Raw genomic sequence first — 27,889 nt, 5'->3', positions numbered from 1 at the left:
CAGAAAAAAAATTACCCTGTAGCTCTCTCACGGCCTCTTTATCTGGTTGCCACCAAATGAAAATAAATAAAAGACATATCTAAAAAACCCAGCTTGAAATAGAGCAATGGAATGGCTGAGAACACAGCAATCCAGATTTTGTGATAAAGAGTATATTCTTGAAACTTGCTCAAGGCCTTGACCAAATGTGCTGATACAAATATTGAAAAAGCTCACAAGTCATTCTGTGCTCCTATTTTCCAGGTATTTGAAATTACAATCATGTGGAAAGGGCTCACACAAAAGCAAAACACCTGCTCCAACCTCCGGAAAATGGTCCACTTCTTCTGAGGACATTCACTGTTTATGCACTGCTATCATAAGCAGACCTCCTCTTCACTGCAGACTCTCTCTACAGTTCGTTTTGAATCATTGCCTGATCCTTCCTGGAATCCTATGTGTCTCTGACCTGCAGGCAGAGGCAGTGCACTTGGCAGAAACAGATGGCAGAGGGTGTTTTCCAGCACTGAAGTTTACAGGGATCAGTGTTCCCTATACGTCCCCCTGTCTCTGATCTGTTTCCAACTGCACAGGCTCTGATAGTTCACACGCGATCAAATCATTCTGAGATTAAACGCTTGCTGTAACTGCACTAACAGTTTGAGGTTTTATCACTGTCTGTGCAGAGTTGAGGAAAGCGCTGTATTGTTTGTAACATTCATTGGTCCCTTAGGTCTTCTGATCAGGCAATCTTGGTTGTGCCAAACAGCATTACACAGAGTCTTAGCTACTAACTACACTCCAAACACATTTGATCAGCTCAATTTATTAACTTTTCAAAATCTTTGGACACTAGATAAAGACTGAAAGACACTTAATTTGCATTGCCTTTACGTTTTATGTCTGTGTTTTGTTTGATCTGTTAAAACAACATTTGTCAACAAATGATATTTTGTTGCCCTCAACAATCTGAAGTTAGGCTTTAGCTATCAGTGTTTTACAAGAATCAACTCCAAGTTATTTACTGAGAGGCTCGTGTGTATATCTACGGTGTGTGTATGTACTGTGATTTCTCCAAACTGTGGGAGCAGACAGAATTGTTTAATTGCAATAGATGCCGTGTGTAAATTGAAAAGATAATACATTTGCAACATAGGTAGTCCAAATGTTTGGAGATGCATGTGTGTATAATAGGAAGATGAATCCACGAGGATATCCATCCAGGACCTATGATCCAGGACCACAGCCACGACTCAAGATCCAGCGCTCGCGATCCAGGACACAGGACCGCAGGATCATCCATGACTCCGGATCCCAGCGTATATAGACACCAAAAAGAAAGACATTTGGGGAAGCTGGGTTAATCGGAACATGAGTGTACACGGGTATAGACAGAGAGAAGGAAGAAGTAAGATGTCCCCCGACAAACTAAGCCTATATCAGCAAAACTAGGGGCTGAATCTAATCAGCCCTAACTATAAGCTTTATCAAAAAGGAAGGTCTTAAGCGCACTCTTAAAAACGGACTTGGCTCAACAAGAGAAAAACAACCTGATATCTGATCATAGTGTCAACAGCAGTATTTTGTTTGATTTTCCTGCAGCCCTCTTGGTACTCTAGAGTTAGTTGTCTTTGCTGTTTCACATTCAGCAAACACTGCAGATATCCAAACCGAAAGTCAAAAATCATGTTTACAGTTAATCTGTGTCACCTATCAGCAACTGAAAGTGCAGCCGGTCAACATCGATACAAAGTTATCTGGCAGACCATGTTTTAGATTCACCCTAATTCAGTTTGTTACATTATACTGGGTGGATGAAGATACAATATCTTTGTAACACTTACTGATGGAGAAGATTCATGACTGAAGTGAACACAAAATATCACAAAAACATAATTCAGCTAAGCCTGCTACTTCACACCAGAAAGCAAAGCAAGGAAAAAAACAGTCAGAAAATAATGTTGTCTTTCTGAAACTAATAGACATTGTTTTTAAAACAAATCAAAAGTACTGCAAACTGAATCCAGAGGTGTACACTTGTTAGACCATGCATGTGCCTGTGATATTTACAATACAAATCTGTGCCCTGCCCAGCAGATAATGTATTTCTAGCATTTATCTGGTAATGATTAGAGGCTGCAGATCCTCTGCAGCTGAATATTTGCTCCAAGAAGCAGGTGGAAGTTTTTGCATCCTCCAGGCAGCTCCACGTTTACCTCGCCTCATGTTGATCCACATTCACTGCAAAACAAGTCCTGATATGAACATTAAACCACGAGGTTAACGAACACACACCCACACAGTTTTATTTTACCTATGGCTTTCAAATTAAATGTCCCGTTATGCAAAACAGGGACAGCCACACTTTTTTTTCCAACCAAAATGACGCCCACACTTCACTTAGAAAAGTCATGCTTAACTAATTTCACTATGGTTTACTGTTGACAACACATTACTTATGGTACTTTTCACGAGGAGATGTATAGTGTTGTAATCTTGGTAACATTAAAATGCTGTAAATGTTATCCTCACACACTGTATTTCTCTCTAGACCTCCGCCCTCCTGCCGCTTCACTCACGTTTCTCCTTGTTTTGCACACTGCAAAAAATAACCAACCCAATCATTAATTTGAACCCGTGTTTCGAACTCGTGTAACTTATTCACCCACATTTATAAGCCACATAATAGCTGAGACAGAGATGTTTAAAACAAATAATGTGTGGAGAGAAAATGACGAATTTCAGCTCGACAGAATGAGCCATACAGAAGGACATAGATTAATTTTGTACAGTGTAGGTCCTCCTGTCTGCCCCTCCTGCATCATCTGCCTCCCCGCGCTGCACCGCCGCTCCTCTCTGCCTCTCACACAGTTTTCCAGAAGGACCAGCCACTGTCAGACTCCCTGCATACACACACACACACACACTCACACACCCACACACCCACCCCAGCACGGACAGCTGTACAGCCGACCAAACAACCATGGCTGCACGGGACACTTCCTTTCTGCTCATCGGACTTCTGGTCCTCTTTCACACCTGGGGAGGTGAGTGCAGCAGAACATGTTTGATACGCGATACGTGCAACTCTGGCGGTTGGACTGAAGTTGGTGGCAACAATGTTGGTGTTTTAAACTACCTTTATGTCACAATGAATCACACGAAGAGGAACACTAATGTACACCCCGAGACAGACATTTTTTTTAATGAACCTTGTCATATTGAAATAATGGGACTGCATTGAGTGTGATTAAGTGAAGTAGCATAGTAGCTACAAACGAATATACTGTGCTGAGGTATTACGACTGAACTAACTTGCAAAATTCAACTTTTCATCATTTATGTCGGGTGCAGAAACATTTTAAGAGACTTTAGGGAACTTTAGAGGTGTCAGCCAGGTCAACTGTTGCCTGCAGAGAGACTTTGCTCATACCGCCCTGCTCCATACTGTAGGTGAAGCCCCTGTACTGTGAGACTGCACAGTCCCCACTTGCTTACATTACCTTTGTGTACAAATCTACCCACCACTGGTAGTAAACCCTTCTAACCTCTGCAGCCCTATTACGTGTTTTAAAGTGTCAGTGTTTCCCACAGAATTTGATTCTATTTGGGGGGGCACCCAGTTTATTGAACACTATTTATGTAATTTTGCCATTTTGTAAATGCCTTTCCTTTGCATTGTGGGTGTTCACCTGCTGTCTGATGTTGGATTGCAGATTCTTAACAGTGAAGACGTTTTGGAATATTTGTTGTACCTGTTGTGAATAGTCATCATTGTTGGACACTTAAACTGTAAAACATCTTAATTGAAAGTATCCTTATGATACGTCATACTTTGCTCTATTTGCATGGTGGTAGGTTTGAATAGTTTGCTGCATGTATTTTTAGCCACTGACATGACATCCACAGAGGTCCAGTTGTAGTCAGAGAGCTCCGTCTGCTTCCTGTCAGCACTGATCAAGTGGCTCAGGCAGCAAACTGTTTCTATCACACACACACACACACACACACACGCACACGCACACGCACACGCACACGCACACGCACACACACATTCCCGCCCTGAAGTCCAGCTCTCAGAGCACAGGTTTAAAGTGTGGAGCCAAAGGAACAATTGCAGTTTGTCATCAGACTACCCCTTTAAATCAGCTGTGTGATACTACACTGTACAAAAGTTGGATGGCACCTTGTGATATGCATGATGACGTACAGATGAATGTTTATTTTTAGAAGAGTGCATGTGATAGATTTATATGTTTGGAATGTGGGTGAGAGAGGCATGTCCCCTCAGCCATCCACCTACAGTTCCTTTCAACAGCTTTTTGTTTGTTTAAATAAGACAGTTCAATGTGCGTTTGCACCCCAAATCCTTCCTCTTATGAGCAGGACTTCCCTCCTCTCTTGCTTCCCACTCTCCCCACGTCTTTACCATTCCTTACCCCTGTTTGTCCTCGACAACATAAGCGTTTCCCCGCCTCGTCCATGCATTGTGCTGATCTCCTGTTAAAGTTCAGCCCGACCATTGTCCGTGACTCCTTCTGCTCTAATCAGGTCAATTTCCTGCGCTACTCCTTCTCTGGTTTTGTTCCGGCCTGGTGCCCTTCTCCTTTTATCCACATCTGCCCTGCTGTTTATTGTCTTACATTTTTACCAAATAAGCATAGATCATTGACCAGAGGAAGACATTTTGATCTTATCAATTTTTGGCTGCAAATTACCGTTGACTATTTTTCATACATAAATCAAATATTCAGTTTAATGACCAAAAATTGCAATCACATCTTCACAGTCAGATTTATAATTGTTTTTGTCATGACTAACCAACAGCCCACAATACAAATATTGGTTTACCAGCCAATATAAGGCATTTTTCCTGAAGCATTACCTAAACAATCATCAAAATTGCTACAGATTAACTTTTTGTTTATCGATTAATCTCCCAATTGGCAAAAACAAAGCCGTAATAGTGACTTTTAAATGATTATCATCTCAAGCATTTGCTGATGATGGTTAAAATCCACTCAAGACGCTCTTTTGGAACACGCCCACGCCATGTATGTGCACATGCAGCACGAATGAGTGCTATTGTATCTGTACCATATCTCCGTCTCAGCCCTCTATGACATCATAGGAAATGGGCATGCTGTTGCACTGCAGTGTTGACCCCAGATAAGGATACCATTCACTTCCTGTGACTTCAGCTAATCAAGCCGGGCCAAAGAGCAGCGTCATTAGACCCCGCTCATTTAAAGGTCATCACTTTCTGCCTGGTCTAGGCGTCATGCTTCCGTTCCATGTTCTCAAAACAACTGCTGCTCTTCAGAAGAAGCGGGCCGGTCACAGACAATAAATGCCCTTGTTGTGTTTCGACCGCAGAGCATAGAAAATTGAGGCCCAGTAATCTAACAGAGCATCAGTATAGCAGAGCGGGCTTCAAATGGAAGTATCTAAATTCAGACCTCTTTTCCGTAAGAGGTTCTGCTTAATATCAGCAGAACCTTGAGTTTGCAAGCAAGACTATTTCAGAATTCATTTATTAATTTCTGACATAAATATGACATATTCTTCTTAGTAACCAACTAACGGAGGTAAACACTGTGCCCAGAAAACAGGTCCTTGTGTGGAGGAAGTTTGTCACAGGCACATGCTATCTTATCTTTGTCCTGAAATAAAGCCTTGAGCTGTTCCAGCGCTCTGTTTATGTGTTCCCAAGTAACAGACCTCAGGACAGCACAACGAAAAGGAGCAGTCTCACACTGTTTTCAATCTGGGCCACGACGGTGCTTCATCAATCAGAGGATGTCTTCAACTGTTTTGGTGAATTTACTTTTGTTAGGATTAGTGTAACATAATCCAGATCTTCAGGGAAACCTGGAAAGGAAACTGTACAAAGGCTAGAGAATATCTGCGTTGTATAAAAGAATAGTGTGAGAAAAACAGGAAGTCCTAATATCTTTTATGGGTTTTAAAGCCTATGTTTTGTGGATGTATACCTCATTGAAAGACGTTGTTGTTCCCTGCTTGTGGTCTGGTGTGACCTTCGCTCTTTCATGTCTGCCAATGATGAGATCAAGTGAAATTGTGTGTGCTATTATCAGGTAATCCAGACAGTAATCACCACATGGCCACAGCTGTTGCTGTTCAGACAAATTGACATAGGCTGGCTTTATAAAGGTCACTGCTACATTATTACTGTAGTAATGCCGTAACCTTATAATAGATATTGGCAGCAATGTCTAGCCCTCAGAATTAGAACATATGTATTGGTCATTACATAGATATTAGAGATGTGAAACACATACAATTAAACCAAGTTTGGTGTAAAACTTTAAAGTGTAAAGAAAGAAGAGATTCAGGCAGGTGAGTCTTATTTTCCTGCCACCATTAGTTTGGTAATAAGCGAATGAATAGGCCTGGTTTGTGTGGGAAGGGGCAATGGAGGCTTTTCCTGGCTGACTTGTCGACAAGGATGCATGATTACATGCATCTGTAATGGATTTGTTAGTGTTTGTGGTTGTGACTCTGGCCTTCTGAAGAAACTTGTTTATCTGCTCTATAGCACTCTCATATGCAGATTTCCAGATCATCAATACCTTAGTGGTGTTGAATGAATGGTAAGGTTTTAAGTCTAATGAAGGAAAATGTGCTGCAGTTAAAACAGAGTGTTAAACCATGAAAGCAGAAGAAATGCTGCATTTATGTGAGGTGTTTTTTCTTTTGTTGGGAAAAAGCGTCTCTCTGCTGAACTATATAATGGGTTAAGGCTTTGCACTTGGGAGCATGAATTGTAGAAGCAAAGGGTTTCCTTTTACTGTTTGATCTTCCTATTGATGTGAATAACATCCATTATCACCATTACCTGGGTCAATATAGCGAACCAGTGATGGACAGAGCGGGGGGGCTGTGCTGGTGCAGAAAGCTTCCAGGACTTTGTGCTGTTGTCATCAGGGCCAGTTTGTGTGCGTTCAGCGAGTAGCAGAAAATTATTGTTTGTATAACGCCTTGTTGACTGATAGCTTAATCTCAACAGCTTTTGTTGCCAAAGCGTGTGGTCTCACACTTGTTAACTGCGTAAAAGGAAGGAAGGAAATTCATTTTCTTCCTTGTTCAGTCTTACGATATCAGAATTGGGGAAAACAAGCTTTTGTCCCAAAGAAACATTGCTTTTGTTTTACACATTTTGGCTTGAAATGGACAAAGAACTGCAGGGGGAATGTTTTTTTTTTTTTTACAATTGCCACTGAATAATTGCTTTCATAAAATACAGTTTTTTTGTATTTGTCCAGTTTCAATGCTTCTTGCAACACAGTTTGGTTTGATAGGAAACACACCACCAGTGATGTCCAACAACGAGACTTAACACGATACCAGCCAGATATGCATGAGGCATTTGATCTATATTAAAGAACCTTAACACACATTGGAAAGTTCCCCAATCAGATGGACAGCTGCATACACCTGGCACCTCCCAGGCCTGTCAAAACACACACACACACATACATACATACATACATACATACATACATACATACATACATACATACATACATACATACACACATACACACACACACACACACACACACATAGCCTTTACAAACCTAACATTGCCATACATTAACCTAAACATCAAATCTGAACAATGTGTTTATTTTTTTAGGTTATACTATAAATATATGTATAATATCCTCAGCATTTGTGAAAGTACTTGGCTTTGACAGGAGCAGCTACCTGATCCCTTCACAACCTGAAACTGAGACAAGCTCACCAGTAAACCTGTGTGAAAAACAAACTGGGACATAAATCATGGTTAAAGCTGTCTTATAGGTCCCACACAAAAATAGAAGAAATTGTAAAATAGTTTATCTCCGTGACCTCCGACCTTTTTTTGTATTGTAATGAGAGAGGTTCAGAGGTCAATGTGGTGCTTTCAACGCTACTTGAGTCAAAATGAAGGGAAATACAAACGGGATGGAGGGTTTTGTTGCCTCCACGGATGCTCAGTTAAGTGTTTTGCAGGTTTGAACCTTGTACTCTCTGTAGGAAAGCAGGATGTAGGCTCGCCCGTTCTCTTTCTGACGTATTGATTTAAAGCACAGTTTACTAGAAGAGTATTACAGGACTGTTTATGTGGTCCCGCCATTTGGAAGTCATTTAAATGCTGTTTTTATTAAGCTGGCATGAACAATAAATCTTAAATGCCGTCCCTATCAAACTGTCAGGTGCTGCTTGAGCAAGGCACTAAACTCCAAAGGGTCTTTGGTTTCAAACCAGTGTGATGCATGCTACACAAGAATATGAAATGCAGTGCCGTTATTGATGAGGCGACTATGAACGAATTGGAGGAAAAGCACTTTGTCATCACTTCCTTGCCTGTTGTAAATGTAATATAAATAGTTGTTCTTTTATTCTTCCAGATTATCTGCGAGACCTCTGCACACTTGAGTGCAGCGAGGTTACTGTAATAATAATATCTCTTCTCAATGGGATGTCTTGCTAGTTACACTAGGGTCACGGTTAGAACCAAACCAAGCCAAACCCTATAATGTTGCATAAGCCCTGAAGTGAACTCTAAACCTTCAGCGGGTTCTTTTCTGCAGACAAATTGGGAAAACTCATCGGCCAAAAACATCAACATTACTGAGGAGGTCACTGAGATTATGTAAGACGGCAGAGAGGTGAAGCCTACTAGTAATAGGTGAAAGGAGAAATTCATGGTGGTGATTTAATACTTTAATTATTTGTGTGTATTATTATCTCCAAATGCAGTGCAGACTTAAATATTCTTTGTTTTTTGGTTTGTCTGTTGGCTCACAATTATACGCATGAGTAATAATAATTACAATTATAATTACATATGAGAAAGTGCAATTTTGTTCAGGAAGGGTGTTGGTTGTTATTTTCCTTACTTTCTGTCAGGCACTTAGTTAAAAGAGGAGTAAGTTGTTGTTTAAGGGTCCAGACAGCTGCCCTGTTACTGGTGTTGATGAGCCAGGAGGGAAGCAGCTTTACAAACAAACTCTGTGAAGCTTAACTCTAATAAAGAATCGGCCTGCAATAATTATCACTCAGTCTCTTTGTGTTAAATATTTTGATTATAACTTTGTTTCTAGGTGGACAAGTTCAAACCTATATCAGTGCACAACAATATTCAATAAAGATTCTGGCTTTTGAAATGTCTGTGCCAGGCATCTACATTAGGGTTAAGATCAGAGAATCCTCTTACTTATGGCGATACACTTTAGAGTATCGTTAGGGTCAAGAAGCTCAATCCCTTGGTTTGGGTGATGGAAACATTGTGATAAAACCCAAAGGCTCCTGCACGAGAGTCAGATGAGCTACTGGCCCTTTCCAAACTCTTACTTTTTCCCTATGAGCTTTAAGAGCACTTTTACTCCCGCATCTTGAACGTTGGCGTAAACTCATGGGGTGCAATGTCATCCAACTTGGTTGAACAGTAAATCCTGTATACTGGACTATCATTTCTACAAATAAACGTATTGACGTACTTACAAGAAAGTAAGTTCATTTCTACAATGCAATCTATACAGTTATTACTCACTCACTCTGTAAACATCAAGACATTTATTTTAGTCATGAGCAGTTCTTAACTGTGAAAGACAAGCATTTCTCATTTTGAGTCTACTGTCATAGATCTGGCATTTTGTCTGGGAAATACCTTATTTTTCTCTCACTCTGTTTCAAAGGTTGTATAGTGGCCCCCAGATGAGCCAGCTGTTCCTTTTTGTCAGTCACAGCGACTCCAATGTCGAAACCATGGTTTCTACATGGTGGTTTAGCATAAAGAAATAGTGATCATTCTTAGCGGTTTCAGGGGTGTGGAGTTTTACAGAAATGTTGAAATACACACCATTCACGCTGTCAGATGGGATAAGGGATGTGTGAAATATGGGACATATGTGTATTATGAAATGCGTCCGGGCAAAAAATCATTAAATTAACCGAGGTTGTGAAACTCAAAAAAAGTAAATTTATGTACATAGAGAACATACAACCTTCACAAGTCAAGCATTTACTGCACTGTTGTTGCTGGTTGTCTGATGTGAACATTGCCTGCTTTGTTTTACAAAAAAAAACAGTTATTATGATCATCTTGTTTTAGTGGGAACAAAGTATTTAAATGAACACCTCACTGTGTATAAGCGGAACCTGACATGGGACTCTTTAAAGTTGTGCTTCTCCTCTAAAGCCTGCAAATGCTAAAACATTTGCTCTATCCAGTGTCTCCCATTTGCTCTCCCACAGATCTGTTATCATAGTTGAGGATGATGGGAGCTGACGTCATTTGCTCCAGACTATTTAAGGCATAAAATATGGTGGGATTGAATGAGCCAAATTTTAATTTGGACGTAATGAAGGTGCTGCTCTCCACAGGGTCTGACTAACCAACCACACAGACAGGCAGCAAGCACAAACACATACCTACACAAGGCATAGGGAGATTTCGCTACAACAAATCAAAGAGCAGTGCATTCAGTTACTCTTATAACCTTGAATGATGGACTATTATTTCTTAACATGTATATTTATCCTTTTATATTTGATAGAAATGTAATTTCTTTCCGCCTGAAGCACATCAACAAGCCTGCCAGTTGCAGACAATTGCAATTATTAGGTTGAGTCGCACATTTCACAGAGCTGGTGTGTTTAAGCTGTTTATATACATATAATACATTCAGTGGCCTTAACTGCTCCCAGTTTGATGTTCCCCATTCAGCCTTTTTGCATTTTATCATCTAATCCATGATTTCCATAAATAAAAACATTTGCTCTTCTGCCACACATAGAATGTAAAGGTTGAACGTCAGAAGAACCCAGCAGTCTCTCTTTGTCTGACTTGAACCTCTTAAATTTGACCTCAGAAAGCATCAATAAGACAACAATTGTAAAATAGTATGTCTAAATAAAGATGGAACCTGAAGTATGTGGTGCTGATAAGATGGTTGCATCATGGGGCTTCGAGGATGGCCTACATGTGGTTTCCAGACCTTGGCATGCTTATCACATGGTGCACATCAAGTAGTGAAATCTTTGCTGTGTGATTGATTTGATCCAGCATGATATACGGTCATGTGTGTTCATGAGAACAGTTTATAGCATTGAGGAGAAACACCAGGCATGTGCTTTAGATGTGTGACATGAAGCTGAAAGTTGAGTTGAAACCCGAGCAGAGACTTTACACTTTTTCAGTTCTCTCTTTTACTTTGATGGTCAAACATATATTCAAATGTTATGTTAAAGATATGATATACTTATTATTAGGGATGTCCCGATCACCTTTTTTTGCTCCCGATCCGATTCCGATCATTTGATTTTGACAATCTGCCGATACCGATTTTTCCCGATTCCGATCTTTATGCAATGCATTAAGAGAAAAAAAGGTAACAGATAACAGCTGGTCATCCAACGCGATGAATTCAGCTATCTTGGCTGTTATCTTTGTGGCCTTTTCACTGTTCTGGGGCAGTTTCTCTTTCCTTTTAAAAGTCTCTGAAAGTGTCGGTTGTTTCAGTGCCGTCACCTGAGTGGCCGCTGTGTACTCGCCGTGTTGTTGTTGGTGTTTGTTTCTCAGGTAGCGTATTAGATTGGTCGTGTTGAACGTAGCTCTGTTCTTTCCACCACGCGGAACCTCTGCCTTGCAAACATTGCATCTGGCTGTTACACTGCCTTCGCTTTCAACTTTATAATACTTCCAAACTCCTGACATTTTCTCTGTCCTGACATTTGAGTCCCGAGTCACCAGCTGAACGTAGCCTCTCGTTAGCTTACTGCTACTATTAGACACTGCGCCCACTCTGTTGCCAGATTTCAGAGAAATAAGCAACCAGGTCTATGAAAACAAGCCCAAAGAAAGCAACACATACATGATGTTGTGTAATTTTAAACGAAAACTAAGTCCTCAGGATGACTTTAAGACGTGAACATGGTCATTTTTGTTTTGTAACATTAAATAAAATTAAAAAAAATTATAAAAAAAAAAAAAAAAAAATCCCGATCCCCGATTTTTTTCTCCCGATCCCCGATCTTTTTTAAATCACGTGATCGGCTCCGATCCCCGATCACGTGATCGGATCGGGACATCTCTACTTATTATATGATGAAGAAATCCCATTAAATGTTATTTTTTTGGCGTGAATAAAATACAGATCCAATCCACAGACATGCCCTCCATCACTAGCTGCTGCATGTTGATTTCTTGTCTCTTTTTCATTCTGACACGGTGATTTATGTGCTCCTTCACTCTTCGTCTGCTCTGAGGTCAAACACACAGAAACACAGAGACCTCTCTGTCCCTCTGCAAACTGATGCCAATGTGAGAGAAACACTCCTGGGCGAGGGGCCTCTCCTTTTGCCCTCTGGTCTCTTTTGCTTTTTAGTGTGAAGAAATGAGACTCCAGTGCTGCTCATTACCAGGAACCGGGGCTAATATCTTTAAAGGGCTAGCAGCCAAGCTCGTGTCAAGTACTATGGTTAAACCCCTCATTTCTACCACATGTGGCTGGAGGTGCAGGGTGGTTTGGTCTTCGGCAGGTCTAAGGCTAACATCGTCAAAGCATTGTTCCCATGTGTTTGTCCATATGATTGAAGTTGCAATGTGTTTAGCGAGCTCTCAGCGCCGCTAGATGCTAGAAAGAGAGCGAGCACAGATTCGATCTCGAGGCGTACAAATCTTGAGCTGATCCGTGGGTCGAAAGCTGTCCTCCGGGAGATTCACAAGCAAAATGGAAACTAGAGGCCTGGCTGTCAGGATCTCTGTCTATTCTCTGATAGTTCAACACCCTGCTTAATAATGGATGTTGTTTTCCTGAAACAATGCTCCGTGCTGATCTAATGCACATTAGGATCCTTTTAACCTAATGCAACAGGCCTCAGCCATGACTCTGTGCCGCTGACTCCACAGAGCAGACTGATGTGTTCGCTATGGCTTCACAGTGTTTAGTCACTGCTGGTAGTTAACCTTTATGGTCCACTTTGCTCTCTGACGTTAGTGTTTGTTAAAGGAATTATTAGCGCCTACATTTATCGTGTATTTTGTCTTATAAGATTATATCTCAAAGCTTCATTCATTCATCAGTCTTATTTTTCCTCTGCTTGAAGTTCTTTCTCTGCGGATGTAACTGTGATTACTGAAATATCTTTTTCTATCTAGGTCACACAAGACATTCAGTAGAAAAGTGATCTGATATGATTTGATTCAGTATCATTCATTTAATTTCAGTCTGCCTTTTCCAAGAAGGGAAAGTCAAAAGAGATCATTGTTTTCATCGTTCCGTTGCTTCATCATGCTGCACAAACACCCCAGTCCTCAGATCATAACATGTGAGATATTTAAAATGGACCTTGTTATTTGTCCTGTCATAAATAGGTTAAGCTTTTGGCAAATACATCATGTGAGCAAGGGATACATTCACACCAACACTGTTGCAAGAACTAGAGATGACGTCAGTGCTGTTTCTTTGGGCAACTTGCAAGGAATGACCGGTTTCATTTTTACCTCTTGCACTCCATTGGGATTAAAACTTGGCAATCAGTGTATACTGTAAAGCATCCTTGAATTATATCTCTACATCCACTCAGTTATGGACACAACAAAGTGACGGGTGAAGTAGATGTTAGTGCTAATCTTCTAAGCACTACCATACCTGACCCATCATCCAAAAGTGTGCGACGATTTGGAGGGATTTTTAAATATTTCAGCACGGTGACTTTTTTAAGTGCCAATTTCATGAGACTTTTTTAGGTTCCATTAATTGGTGTATACTTTATTAATTCAATGGGTAATATTGCCAATAACCCTCACTCGTCCAACTACCATCTACTACCTTAAAGGTGGGGTAGGTAAGTTTGAGAAACCGGCTCGAGATCGCTAGAATTTGAAAATACACAACCGGAGAAAATCTGCCACTTCCTTATAGAACCCCTCCTCCAACACACACGAACGCGCACATGACCAATGAGGGCACGAGATAAGTTTGTGCCCGATGGAAGGCTGACAGGCAGGTAGGCCATCCAATCCGTTTAGCCGGCCCGGCTAATAGGATTGGTCGTGCTTTTTACAGTATTACGGCTTCTACAGATGAATTTTTTTTATGGATTTTTTGTCAAAGCACTTAAGATATTCATTGCTATCGGGATGTTAAGAGCATTCCATGGAATATAACAAAAAGTGTATCTCGAGCCGGTTTCTGAAACTTACCTACCCCACCTTTAAGCTTTTTTTTTAAAGGAAAAACAATTCTATAACGTTAAAGTGCCCTTTCATGGGTATGACATGCATACATTTGCCATTTTCATGTAAGCTCAGTCACCTGTGACCTGCAACAATGGCATGTGTTGCCCGTTCTCTTGCAACACTGGCACATAAACAAGGGTGATTTATGTTTAATATACGTTTTTGGTACCTTCTTCTCATACACGCATGCATATTTATTTACAGTCTCACATTTTCATGTAAACAAAGGTAGAAACTTTAGATAGAGCCGTAAACAATGTTGCGATCCATAAATGCCACTTGCACGGTCCACCAAAAAAGGAGACGTAGAGCTGCTGCTGAGCACTTTAATCGTGCGAGTGAATGGGTGAAAGCTTTCAGTGTGTGTATGTTTATCTGTGGTCTATCTTTAGCCGTAATATGCCAGCAGCAACCAACGTACATCTCATACTTGTGAAGCCATGTCATGGGACCTCTTTCTCCCTTTATGAACAGTCACAATCAGCACTGTACAAAAATATAATCCCTCTTGGCCTTTCACATACTTGCAAAGCAGCTTTTGTTTTTTAACTAGTGTGTGCTCGCAGAGTGGACGAGAGGGAGACCATTTTGTCGTCTGGGACGTGGGAAAGAGGATGGAGGGGGCGTTTGTACCTCTATGGGAGCAGGAGGAAGGGAGGAAATGGCCCTCTGAGATTCTCTCACACACACACACACACATGCATACATTTGTGGGATTGGTTTTTTTATATTATGGGAGTCATTGCTTTGGTCATGGGAAGATGACCGTATCCCACATGAACTCCGAAGTCCTATAATTCAACACATTTTTGCTATGCATGTGTATGAGTGGGCATATCAACATAGCTGAGTGTGGAAACTAAAGAGGAGTACTGTAGTTCTCGTTGCCAAGTTCTTTAGCTATCAAACGCTGGGGAACACAGGGATCTCTCTTTGGAGAGTCGCTGTTGAGGGAAGACCAAAGAGCTGCTTATCAAAGAGGGATTAGCCTCAGGTCAGCGAACCTGTGCCGCTGCTCACAGCTGAGGGCTGCAGTAACACCTTCACAGCTGTGGTCTGAGACTGCTTACTAAATATGTTGATGCTTGTCCAGCACTCTTACAACAGTGCAATAGTTTTCATTATTTAAGGTCTTTATTAAAAAACGTAATAGCACAGAATGCCATAAAAAGCATGAAGTGAATTGTTGAGTAGACCTGCAGATACTTTGAGTTTTTGAACACAGGTGTAACTAATAACATTATTATCGTTATTATATGCACTAGTGATTACCTGCTGATTATAAAAGTCTGGACACAAGTTGTTTTGGAACAATAAGGCCAGAGATGTGCTGAGTTACCTTTTAACCATGCATTAGGATATGAGAGGTGGCAACCATGCAAACGCGTAGTTAAAAGCAATATCTCACGCTTAAAGAAACACTGAACATTTTTCAAAATGCATTGGGCTTTCAGGGAGGCTTACTTTTGATCCCTTTTGAAAATATTAGTAAAAAGTTATGGAATCACTGTAATAAAGGGTGTGATTGCAGCTCTCCAGTGGTATCCAGAGAAAATATAGAGTAATGCTTTTCCAAACAATCGTTCAACAGGTTTCAGTGTCAACACGCCTTAAATGATTTCAGACTTCATCACTGCACCCGGCTGAGAAATAGTCCAGAACATAACTCCTGTAAAGTCACATAACAGATTTTATTTTCTTTCAAAATATCGAGGCCTACTTTTGGGGGCATCTTCACGAGAACAGTGTAGAAATGGGAGAGAACAGTTTAAGACCCAGAGTCCCAGAGTTGAACCGGGGACAATCTGGTTATTAGACATTCACTGCAACTCTTCATCTACCTTTGTACAGATTTAAACACATAACATTGTGTTGATAAATGAGCTGATAGGTGGATTGTAAAACCTTTAGACATAAACAGGCTAGCTCTTTCCCCTGTTTAAAATGGTTATGCTAAGCTAACCGATGCTAAAGCTGCCTGTAATTTCATACAGTCAAAAAAGTGAGATTGTCACAGTGAAATGAACCTTATGAGAGGCCCATCCTAAACATAATTGCCGTACTGTTGTAACAGTTGTGAATCAGGAGAGCCCCCTGAAAGAGGGACTGGAGTCTGGCGTGCTGAGAACCGATCCAGGTCTGATCTGTGCAACAGGTGGTCTGCTGAAATGGAATATAGCGTCAGATCACCAGGAGAAATCAGAGAGCGATGTGACTCCCTCTCTCCCTGTTGTGTGGTCCTCTCTGATCCTCTCCACTGTATTTACATTTTTCGTATCCTTCGTCTCCTCTGCCTTTTGGAAATCGTTAATTCTGGTGGCATGTTGAGTTGACACTGCCGGCATTCGGCTCCAGCACCCTGGGGATCAGGACGTGTGAGTGTGTCTGGCAGCTCACTACGACAAGTTGACCTTGTTTTCTCTCAGGCATCGTGGGAATGTGCCGTTTGGTTGCTGCAGCTGCCACTGTCCATCACATCGTCATGGCCACAGCGATTAAAACATCACCTGAACCCCAGACACAGGATCCATGCAGAGGAGCAACTGTGTACAATTTATCAGGGTCACAACACATTGTTACTTGTATTATCAGTTTAGCTGTCAGTAGTTTCTTTGATCAATTGATGAATTGTCAATCTAAGAGACATCATGAAGTGGTCCCAGCTGACCCAGATGCATTCTGCTTGGTTCAATCAAAACAGTGCAGAGGTTTTAGACCAAAGAAATCTGAACCATGTTTAATTTGTTTCTGCAACCAACGCACTGGCATACATGCAACTGCATATTCTAGCATACTTGCCATGTAACGTGCACACCATTCTTCAGTGTTTTGACATCTGACAATCCCTTAAACTGCCCTGTGGACTTTCCCGCTAAAATAACACAAGTTATGTTTACAAAAAAAGCGTGACCCACCGTAAACTCTTTGCTCCACAGCGTTACTGGTGGTAGAACATTTGAAAGGCTATTTTAATTCTAACGTTTGGTTCAATAAGATGTATATGAAATTGTATTATTTGACCTTATGTGACCGTTTACCATGTGCAAAACATAATAACTCATGTCATTTGATGATTGACTACATCTGGTTTAATCTTGATCCTCTCACTCCTGTAATTCCTCAGAGTTCAGTTTCTAGCTGCTATTTCTGTTTGGAGCTGTGTGCCAGTTCCCTCTGCTGCAGGAGAGTTACTGCGTGCGGCCAGCATGGCGGGAATAGATCCATCCACTCAGCCCAAGGGCGCAGCAACAACACTAGTTTTAAAAATGCCTCCTCCCGATGAGACCTTAAAAAGGTCACTAGTCCCCAACATAAATACATGAAAGCCATTGTTACAGCTAATGAAAGCAGGATGAAAGAGATGCATGCATATTTATGAAGTAACTGTAAAACACACTCGCGTCAAAGAGCCTGGTTTATGGTTAGATCCCAATGAGCACCATTGTGCATCAAAGACGCTATTAATTCTGCAGAGTTACCACTGACAGGGTTTGTTAACTGGATCTTTTAAAAAGGGTTGAACACAAATCTTTAGACTTTCAAAATGCACATAACATCTAAATTCATTAGTCTAGCATTGTTTTTATTTGAGTGGCTCATTCATGGATTTATAAACCCTGCTGCATGTTGAGTTAATGGAGTCTGCTGTGCCGGAGCTGTGAGGGGAAGTCCTTTTATTTTTGAGAGACAGATTAAAGGCGTGTGTGTGTGTGTGCGTGTGTGTGTGTGTGAGAAAATGCCTTGGGGTGCGTCACAGGAGTAATGTGATTGATGAACGTGTGACAAGGCCTATAGTGTTATGTTTTTTAAGACTTTCTCAAACATTCCTTTGCACCATTTAGCCAGGCTGAGATGACCAAGGCTAAGTGGGGCTACTGTTCTGGCAATGGCTCTATAAAGGGGGGTGGGGGGCAAGAATGTGTCTGTGTCTGCCCATCCCTGAATTACCAATCTTCTGCTTTTCAAGACCATTTTATAGGCTGAATAAAGATAACACCGAAAAAACCCAAGCTGTGCTGTGTTTGAGCCCGGATGTTTGAAATTAGTTTGATGCAAGATGCATTTCCAAAGTGTGTACACCAGAGTGTTTGATTTACATTGGAAGGCCATATCTGAAATATATTGGCAGTCACAATTTGAATTCTGCATATTTCCAGATTTTGTAATACCAAAGTGATCAATATGTTTGCCATGCACTGACATGACTTGAAAGACTTGCATACTTCAGATCCTGCATCTTGCCAGGAGAGATGAAAGCAGAAAGGCCAGGGAGTATGAGTTTGTCTCTCTGTGTTTCTCCTCTCTGAGTTGTTATCTTCAGCCTGATATCATTTCCTTCTCTCTGCAAGATACTGTAAGTGTGCCATTAAGGGATTAGTGTGTTACATGTCAGAGGCCACAGCAACACCCTCTTTCTTCACGTCTCTTGATACATCTCCTCCCACCCCACTTCCGTTGACTCTTCCTCTATCCTCTATCCTCTCCAGCTCCTCTGTCATCAATGTTTCATGTTGAAGAAGAAACAGACTACTTAGCCACTCTAACATGTGCAGGTATAATTACCCTCACATCACACAAGGCACACTGCAATTGTTTCTAAATAAAAGACAACAAAGTGGGTAATAAGTAACATGTTTTATTTTCTTTGATTTTAATAAGGAGATCAATCTACCTTTTTATTATCGTTAGCAACATTACTCCCGCTAGCAACCTGGCTAACCTTACGATATAAAGCAACAAATACAAATAAGTATCCCAAAGAACTAGAAAACAATGAGTAGTATTAAAAATAAAGGTGGTTCTGTTCTATAGCTTAGTAGAAATGTGTTTTTAATCCCTTTAGCTTTGCCTCCTCCACGTGATAAAGTGTTCTTGTCTAGGGTGATGTTTGAAAAGAAACAATCTATGCAGATGGAGTTTATATTTTGCAGCCATTAAATTGTGCAATTAACATTTACTTCATAACGATCAGCTAAAGCACAAATGTTGTCTTTTGCCACAGACTCCTGACTGATTTACATCCACACAGAGAGCAGCCTGACCGAGGCACTGTTTTCCCATGCTCCCTCTCTCTCAGGCTCACCCTGTCTTGAAGTAGGGCTGCTATTTCTGGTGCCAGCCAGGTCAGTGTACTGCAATTCTACTGTATCGTGTAAGCAAACAAGCTTGATAGGCCAATGTTATTCTTAGATGTGACAGGGCTGGAAACATGTCCCAGAGCTGTCGCTTCGTTCTACCACCATGTTTGAGGAGAAATATTTTCTTCAGTGGAATAAACACTGTGGTATGAAGGTCTTGTTTCAGACCTAAACTGCCAGGAAGGAATATTGTATTAGATTATAATTAAATGTAATGGGGCCCTCTTTAAATTATGGTAATTATGCTCCCACGTAGTGTTATGAGATTTGTTCTGCCTACGTGTTCATACTTTCTCAGCAGTGCTATCACCTGACTGGTGGTTGTTGGCAAGCAATTGAAACTAGGTTAACACACACACACACACATTCTCACACACACGGATAATCTCTGCCGTCTCAGTATCCGTCCTCCCTTTCGATATGATACCCTACTATTCCTTTCATGTCTCTGTTTAGTACAGCCTCAGCTGGGGACACGCCAGAACTAAATCAAACATGAATTAGAGTAGGGGAATCCTGGGTATGTAAATATTAATACAAAACCTTAAAATATAACCTTGTGAAAGGAAAAACTGATTATATTAGGACTCTGTAATGCAAACAGAACTGTGGCTCTCTCTTTTCAGATGAATGTATTCTGGAGTTCTTATTTCCTCTTGGAGACAGCGGTGAAGCTGTTTGTGGATCACTAAAATAAGTGGTTGGAAACCAGTGAATGGCAGTGAAACCAGTGAATGGCAGTGAAACATGGCAGAGTAGAAAGTGCGTCATGTGCTCTGAGACTTTTGCAAACCGTGTTATAATGTGTTTAGTGCTGGAGGCAATTCTCATGTTCAGGACAGTAGTTTGTGTGTGTGTGTGTGTGTGTGTGTGTGTGTGTGTGTGTGTGTGTGTGTGTGTGTGTGTGTGTGTGTGTGTGTGTGTGTGTGTGTGTGTGTGTGTGTGTGTGTGTGTGTGTGTGTGTGTGTGTGTGTGTGTGTGTGTGTGTGTGTGTGTGTGTGTGTGTGTGTGTGTGTGTGTGTGTGTGTGTGTGTGTGTGTGTGTGTGTGTGTGTGTGTGTGTGTGTGTGTGTGTGTGTGTGTGACAAATCAGAGGGGCTCGTCCCACCTCACATGTCCCATATACAGACATGCTCAACGATCTCAAGCTGTGTGTCTGCTTACCCTTGACCTCAGCAATCATCCCGCCTGTCTCTGCTGCCACTTTGATCAAGTTTCTCCCCGGATTGGATGAAATACTTTCTTGATGGTTTTTTTAACCATAGGCAGCAGAACCAAAGCAAGTCTGCCCAGAATATATCTTGACAGTTACAGTAGTAGCCAGGTTGATCTGATTTACTACAGATATTTACAGTTGTTCTCGAACGATTCTGATCAGCTAACAGATTATCCTGATATTTAATTAGTATTCATAGTCTCCACAGGGTAAAATCCCCCCCACCCTAAGGTTAACATGTCAAATTTGCATGTAGGATGTTTCCTAATTTCATGGGCAAACTGCCATAACCTAAACTGAGCATTTCCCTTCACTTTAGGGGGATACACTATTTGAATTACCTTTTCCTGTTACAGCACTTTTCCTGTTACAGCATTGTCTGCTTTATTGAAAGTTACACCCTCGAGGCAGTTGCTTTAAGCTGTAATCCTTTTAACAGACATACCCCTTAGTATTTAGGTTTCTATTCTAATTTTGAGAAATTACGTTATTTAGAGAGTACTACTATGGAATACTTGTAGTGAAATTATTAATTAATAACAGAATACACACTGTTTGCTGTGCATAATGCAATGAAAAAAGCATGATGAAACTGTTTCATCACTTAGCTAGGGTTAAAGAAATGCATTATTACTTTAATAAAGTCGTACTGAAATCACAATCTTTCCTTGAGCCTGATAAGTGAGATCTAGTGATCTAGAAATAGGTTTTTTGTTGGGTGTAATTCTTACAAAAAAATATATAATTTCATTTGCAATCAACATTTAAAATGGGAGATAAAGGATCTTGAGTGCAGAATTATTATTCTTATATACAGAGAGACCTTTTTCAAAAGTAAGTCCTCGTAGGACCATGTTCTGCACCAATTTTCTGTCATCCAGTTAGATTAATGTCAAAGAGTCCTGGAAGATAATCTGGTTTGAATGGCAGTTAATGTGCTGAAGGAGGACTTCCTCCGCTCGGTGAGGACTGTCTGCGGTCTGGGCCGGCAGCCAGAGCTCCACAGAGAGACAGGGCAGGCCGCCTGCAGTCTGTCGGCTTCATGGTTAGAAAGTCAAAACAGATTCCAGCCTTTGAACAGCCACATGCCTCCTCTCATCTGTCCACTCTACCTGTCAGAGGGATTCCTGAAGTGTCTGTAGAACATACTGTCATAAATGTTTAAAAATAAATTACCCTTAAGGAAGATTGTCTGCTGATCACCTGGCAATACTGTACATGTCTGTGTCTAAAGGAGGTTTTCTGTACATGTTTTTGTAGTAATATAACTAAATGAAGACGTTTTATAGCTCTGAGTCTGGCAGGAAGTGTTGTTATCATTGCTCTGCAGAGACAGATACTGATTTGTGTATCCTGACAAAACAATGTCTTTGTCTTTCTTCCCTCTTGAGATGATGCTCTCTGCCTCTGCTCTCCTTTGTGTAACCGCTGTGTTGTGGGGCTTATCTTTTAAGTGCTGCTAATTTTGCAATTCCTTTGAATACAATCCACATTGTTGTAAGATGATACTGTGTGTGTTTTTGGGGAAACAGATGAACGAGAGATTTATTTCTCTAAGGAATTCCCTGTAGCCTCGAAATAGCCCCTGTGACACTTCATTATCAGCGCTGAACTGTGATGTTCAGGATATGTACATGTGTGTATATGCAAGACCCAGATTGAGTTAGCTTCATAAATCAAAGCCGAATATCCTTTAAACTGCAATGATTCTGTATATGTTGACAGTGTGATTTAAGTGCGGTTCCTGTAGGGGTCTTCTCTCTCTGTGGTGTGAGAATCCTTTTATGTATTCTGGTGAAGTTATTCAACTTTTTTTCAAGCGACTTTGGAAATAACACTTGCTTTCACAACTTCACCAAAGTTGCTGTAATACTTTTACTGACTAAAGCATTCAAACTTCTAAAGTCACTTTTAAAGGAGCAGTTCAACTTTTGGGGAAATTCGCTTATCCCATTTTTTCAGAGAGTAGCACGAGAAGATCGATACCACTTTAAACGTAATTGGCTTACTTTGGCACAAAGATTGAAAATAACAGGAACGGCTAGCCTGGCTCTGTCCACAGGCAACCAAAGGCACTTACAATCACTTTCAAAGTTTAATTATTGAAAATTCATTTCTTTGTTAAATTGCCTGCAGTCTTTAGGCCAGGCTAATCGCTCTGGCTCCATATTCATCCATAATAACATGGATGTTCTCGGCTGCACATTCAAATACAAGGAAATCGTCTAAATGATTTGTTTATGAAAGCTGAAACGATTTTTGAGTGTTTTGAAGTAACTATGCCAAACATTAATGTATTCCAGCTTGTTATTTACTTATTTCTGTTGCCTTTCTGGGTGTTTGTGATTCAGTAGAAGTATAAACTAGAATGTTGGGTTTTGCACTATTTGTCAGACTTGTGTTTAACTGAATAATTTGTATTTTTTAGTTATTTTCTTATATTACAATTGCATGACGTCGCAGGTTGCCACAGTGTTGCTCTTCCCATATGTTTTAAACTCTCCACACATTCCCCTCTCTCTTAGACATTTCTGACTCAGCATGTGAAATAGTTTTCTCGGGGGTCAATCCCACACTCTCCAGGGGAAAGCAAATTGTTTGCTGAGCGGAGCCCATTAAACTTAAAAGGCCCAGCTCTCACAGCGTGTCTCTGTTGTCGTGGATATTTTAACCTCGTCAATAATGTAAAGATGTACAACCTTTTTTGAACCGTAGCTACTTTTAAAGTTGCCAGTCTGCCGAGATCTACCAGTCCAAATAGAGGGGCGTAGCCATTACTGACAGCCTACTACCAGGTAAATACACACTTCTACTTGTATAAAACTGACCTTTGTACGATTAATACTCCATAAAATACTGCAGATCCTTTATCTTACCTCTTTCTAATCTACACACATACAAGTATTTAACTGAAGTTACACAACAGTGTTGTTGATACAGAGTTGGAGTTTATTCACACGTCACATACTACAGTGGGTAATGTTTTCAAGAAACATTGAACAGTGCTGCCACATATGACACAGGAAAAAGAGAAAAGACTCTGAACCCTTTCTTTGCCATTATATAAAAATAGTGTTGCTACAAAAGTATAAATGAGGCTTACTAATAAGACAACTCAGATCTGAAGCTACTCAGGAATCTGCTGCCAAAGTGCAATAAAAAAGACAACATTAATAGAATCAAACCCTTTTTTTGTTGCATTTTAGTAGAGTATAAAAATAAATGCCTTTTAAAATAGGATGCAAGCAACACTAGTTTCTTAACCTGAATTGATAATAGACTATAATCAATTTAAACAGAACAGATCTTAATATTTGCATTCTTATACCATTTTGTACAATAATTATAATGAATAAGTTCAAACAAACTAAAACTTACAGCTGATTAATAACGGTATCTAACTTGAGTTTTTATTATATCAAAAACCTGTTGAAATGCTTCTGTTATATTTTTACTGTCCCCCAAAAAGCGCATCGGCAGCCTCCAGGAATGCTTCTTTCACAACTTCGCCGTCTTTGAAAGACTTCATGTGTTTCGCAAGAACGTGACTGACACGATAAGATGCTATGGTAGCAGCCTTGCTCTTGTTGTTGGGCCTGGTGAAAATGGACTGCTGTGCATTTAGCTGTCCTTTCAGGCCCCTCCCCTTTTGGGAGCGTAGGGCAGAATTAGGAGGGAATTCCGTCTCGTAGCGTTTGTGCACTGTTTTGAAATGCCGCTCCTAAATTACCCTTCTTCGATAAAGCAACGCTGGCATTGCAGATGAGACAGATGGACTTTGAATTGGAATAGATACAAAAATAATCATCCTCCCACTCGGAGTGAAAATGATATATTTTTGGCTTTTTTGCTTCTGCCATAATTGCGGTCTTGTGTGTGTGTGGACTGTCACTCCTGTTGACACGGACAACATCAGCGAACTAGTGCACTGCCCACCAGCCACGCCCCGACACATGGGGTGACGCCGGCCAATCACAAAGCTTTGATGCGTTCAAGTGCATTATTCTGGCACAGGAAGATTATGTTATAGGACATTAACGATGAAATCGAATATTGTTGTTCTATTTTTAGACACATCTCGCGATCGACTGGGAATCGGTCTATCGCGATCGACTGGTTGGGCACCCCTGAACTAGAGTAATCAATAATAAACTGGTGAAAGCAAACAGAGTTGTCTTAGTAGTTCTTTATACAAGCTTGTAGGTACGGTGATGCAAAGTACAGAGTCGTTTGCAGGAGTGGACAAAGAGGGAAATGTGTGTGTGTGATTTATAGAGGACTGTTGCTGTGCACACCTACAAACTTTGGAGACTTCAACAGACATGTGGGCACTGATGGAGACACTTGGAGTGGCGTGATTGGGAGGAACGGCCCCCCTGATCTGAACCGGAGTGGTGGTTTGTTACTGGACTTCTGTGCTAGTCATGGATTGGCCATAACAAACACCATGTTCGAACATAAGGATGCTCATAAGTGTAGTGGTACCAGAGCACCCTAGGCAGAAGGTCCATGATCGCTTTCGTTATCGTATCATCGGACCTGAGGCCGTATGTTTTGGACACTCGGGTAAAGAGAGGGGCAGAGTTGTCAACTGATCACCATCTGGTGGTGAGTTGGGTCGAGTGGCGGGGAAAGCCTCTGGATAGACCTGGTAAGCCCAAACGTGTAGTTCGGGTGAACTGGGAACGTCTGGAGGAGGCCCAAGTTCAGGAGGCCTTCAACTCACACCTCCGGCGGGATTTGTTATCCCGGGGGACTCCCGAGGCAGTTGCAAGGTACCGACAGGCCCGAAGGGCAGCAGCCTCATCCGTGGCCGAGGCAAAGCAGCGGGTGTGGGAGAAGTTCGGAGAAGACATGGAGAAGGACTTTCGGGCGGCACCAAAGTTGTTCTGGAAAACTGTCCGACACCTCAGGAGGGGGAAGCAGGGAACCATCCAAGCTGTGTACAGTAAGGATGGGACGTTGTTGACCTCAACTGATGGAGTGTTGGGGCGTTGGAAGGAACACTTTGAGGAACTACTGAACCCGACAACTCCGCCCTCTATGTTAGAGGCAGAGCTGGAGTATGACGGGGGATCAACACCAATCTCCCGGGGGGAGGTCACTGAGGTCGTCAAACAACTCCACAGTGGCAAAGCCCCGGGGGTGGATGAGAACCGCCCGGAAATGCTGAAGGCTCTGGGTGTTGAGGGACTGTCATGGTTGACACGTCTCATCAACGTTGCGTTGCGTTGAAACCGATGGACTGTCCACTAGGGAATGAGTCCTTACCCCAAGTGAAGGAGTTCAAGTATCTTCTAGGCTGGATTATTGTAACTCTTTATTATCAGGGAGTACTAAGAAGTCAATCAAGTCGCTTCAGCTGATTCAAAATGCTGCGGCTCGTGTACTAACCAGAGTTAGGAAAAGGGACCACATTACTCCTGTTCTGGCTGCCTTACACTGGCTCCCTATAGAACACAGGATAGAATTTAAAATTCTTCTTCTCGCCTACAAAGCCCTTAATGGGCAGGCGCCATCTTACCTTAAAGAACTCATTATACCCTACTGTCCTACTAGGGCATTGCGTTCCAAGAATGCAGGGTTGTTGGTTGTTCCTAGAATCTTTAAAAGTACAATGGGAGCCAGAGCCTTTTCTTATCAAGCTCCACATTTGTGGAATCAGCTTCCAGTTTGTGTTCGGGCGGCAGACACCCTATCCGTTTTTTAGAGTGCGCCTAAGACCTTCCTTTTTGATAAAGCTTATAGTTAGGGCTGATTAGATTCAGCCCCTAGTTTTGCTGATATAGGCTTAGTTTGTCGGGGGACATCTTACTTCTTCCTTCTCTCTGTCTATACCCGTGTACACTCATGTTCCGATTAACCCAGCTTCCCCAAATGTCTTTCTTTTTGGTGTCTATATACGCTGGGATCCGGAGTTATGGATGATCCTGCGGTCCTGTGTCCTGGATCGCGAGCGCTGGATCTTGAGTCGTGGCTGTGGTCCTGGATCATAGGTCCTGGATGGATATCCTCGTGGATTCATCTTCCTATTATACACACATGCATTTCCAAACATCTGGACTACCTATGTTGCAAATGTATTATCTTTTCAATTTACACACGGCATCTATTGCACGTCTGTCCGTCCTGGGAGAGGGATCCCTCCTCTGTTGCTCTCCCTGAGGTTTCTCCCATTTTCCCCTTTAAACTGGGTTTTCTTTGGAAGTTTTTCCTTGTACGATGTGAGGGTCTAAGGACAGAGGGTGTCGTATTGTCATACTGATATTCTGTACACACTGTGAAGACCACTGAGACAAATGTAACATTTGTGATATTGGGCTATATAAATAAACATTGATTGATTGATTGAAGTATCTCGGGGTCTTGTTCTCGAGTGAGGGAACAATGGAGCGTGAGATGGGCCGGAGAATCGGAGCGGTACTGCAGTCGCTTTACCGCACTGTTGTGACGAAAAGGGAGCTGAGCCAGAAGGCAAAGCTCTCTGTCTACCGGGCCATTTTCGTTCCTAGCCTCACCTATGGTCATGAAGGATGGGTCATGACCGAAATAACGAGATCGCGGATACAAGCGGCCGAGATGGGTTTTCTCCGCAGGGTGGCTGGTGTCTCCCTTAGAGATAAGGTGAGAAGTTCGGTCATCCGGGAGGGAATCGGAGTTGAACCGCTCCTCCTTCGCGTTGAAAGGAGCCAGTTGAGGTGGTTCGGGCACCTAGTTAGGATGCCACCTGGGCGCCTCCCTAGGGAGGTGTTCCAGGCACGTCCAGCTGGGAAGAGACCAAGGGGTAGACCTAGGACCAGGTGGAGGGATTATATCTCTTCGCTGGCCTGGGAGCGCCTTGGGATCCCCCAGTCAGAGCTGGTTGATGTGGCCAGGGAAAAGAAAGTTTGGGGCTCTCTGCTGGAACTGCTACCCCCGCAACCCGACCACGGATAAGCGGGAGAAGATGGATGTTGCTGTACAAAAGGAAAGAGATATCACCTTCTCCTAGCTGTTATCTTACAATGCTCTCATAAGGAACAAGAGCCTCATTGTTCAAATACGACCTTGGCAGGAAGCTACCTTGGGATACAACGGGTTGAGCTGACTAAACAGTTTTCCTCAGTATAATATCATCATTTGGTTTTACCATATAAAGTAATATAAGAAATTGCCACTACACTGTCCGATGCTCAGCTTTATTCCGTCATACTGATTTAGGAGCATTATGAAATGGGTGTGGACTCCAATATCTGCCCTCTTCTCATCGCAGAGCATCGATCCGAGGCCTTTGAGTCCGAGCCGCTCGGATTGATGCACTGTG

General features: G+C 41.7%; 1 protein-coding gene across 4 annotated transcripts in view; it reads left to right on the top strand.

The window, feature by feature from the left end:
• The first annotated feature begins 2,818 nt into the window (after positions 1 to 2,818).
• Positions 2,819 to 27,889, top strand: part of mcamb (melanoma cell adhesion molecule b) — a 36,083-nt gene continuing 11,012 nt past the window's right edge. For 2 of the 4 annotated variants that reach the window (XM_034097429.2, XM_034097428.2), the window contains exon 1: positions 2,838 to 3,026. In XM_034097429.2, coding sequence (XP_033953320.1) covers positions 2,963 to 3,026 — 64 coding nt within the window. In that variant the 5' untranslated portion in view covers positions 2,838 to 2,962. Of the gene's footprint in view, positions 3,027 to 27,889 lie in introns of all 4 variants that reach the window. The other 2 variants (XM_034097431.2, XM_034097430.2) reach the window with 2 other exon arrangements.

This window comes from Pseudochaenichthys georgianus, chromosome 13 (genome assembly GCF_902827115.2).
Source record: "Pseudochaenichthys georgianus chromosome 13, fPseGeo1.2, whole genome shotgun sequence".
NCBI lineage: Eukaryota > Metazoa > Chordata > Actinopteri > Perciformes > Channichthyidae > Pseudochaenichthys > Pseudochaenichthys georgianus.
The sequence above is the reverse complement of the archived record's forward strand: the minus strand, read 5'-3'. Positions and strand labels throughout refer to the sequence as shown.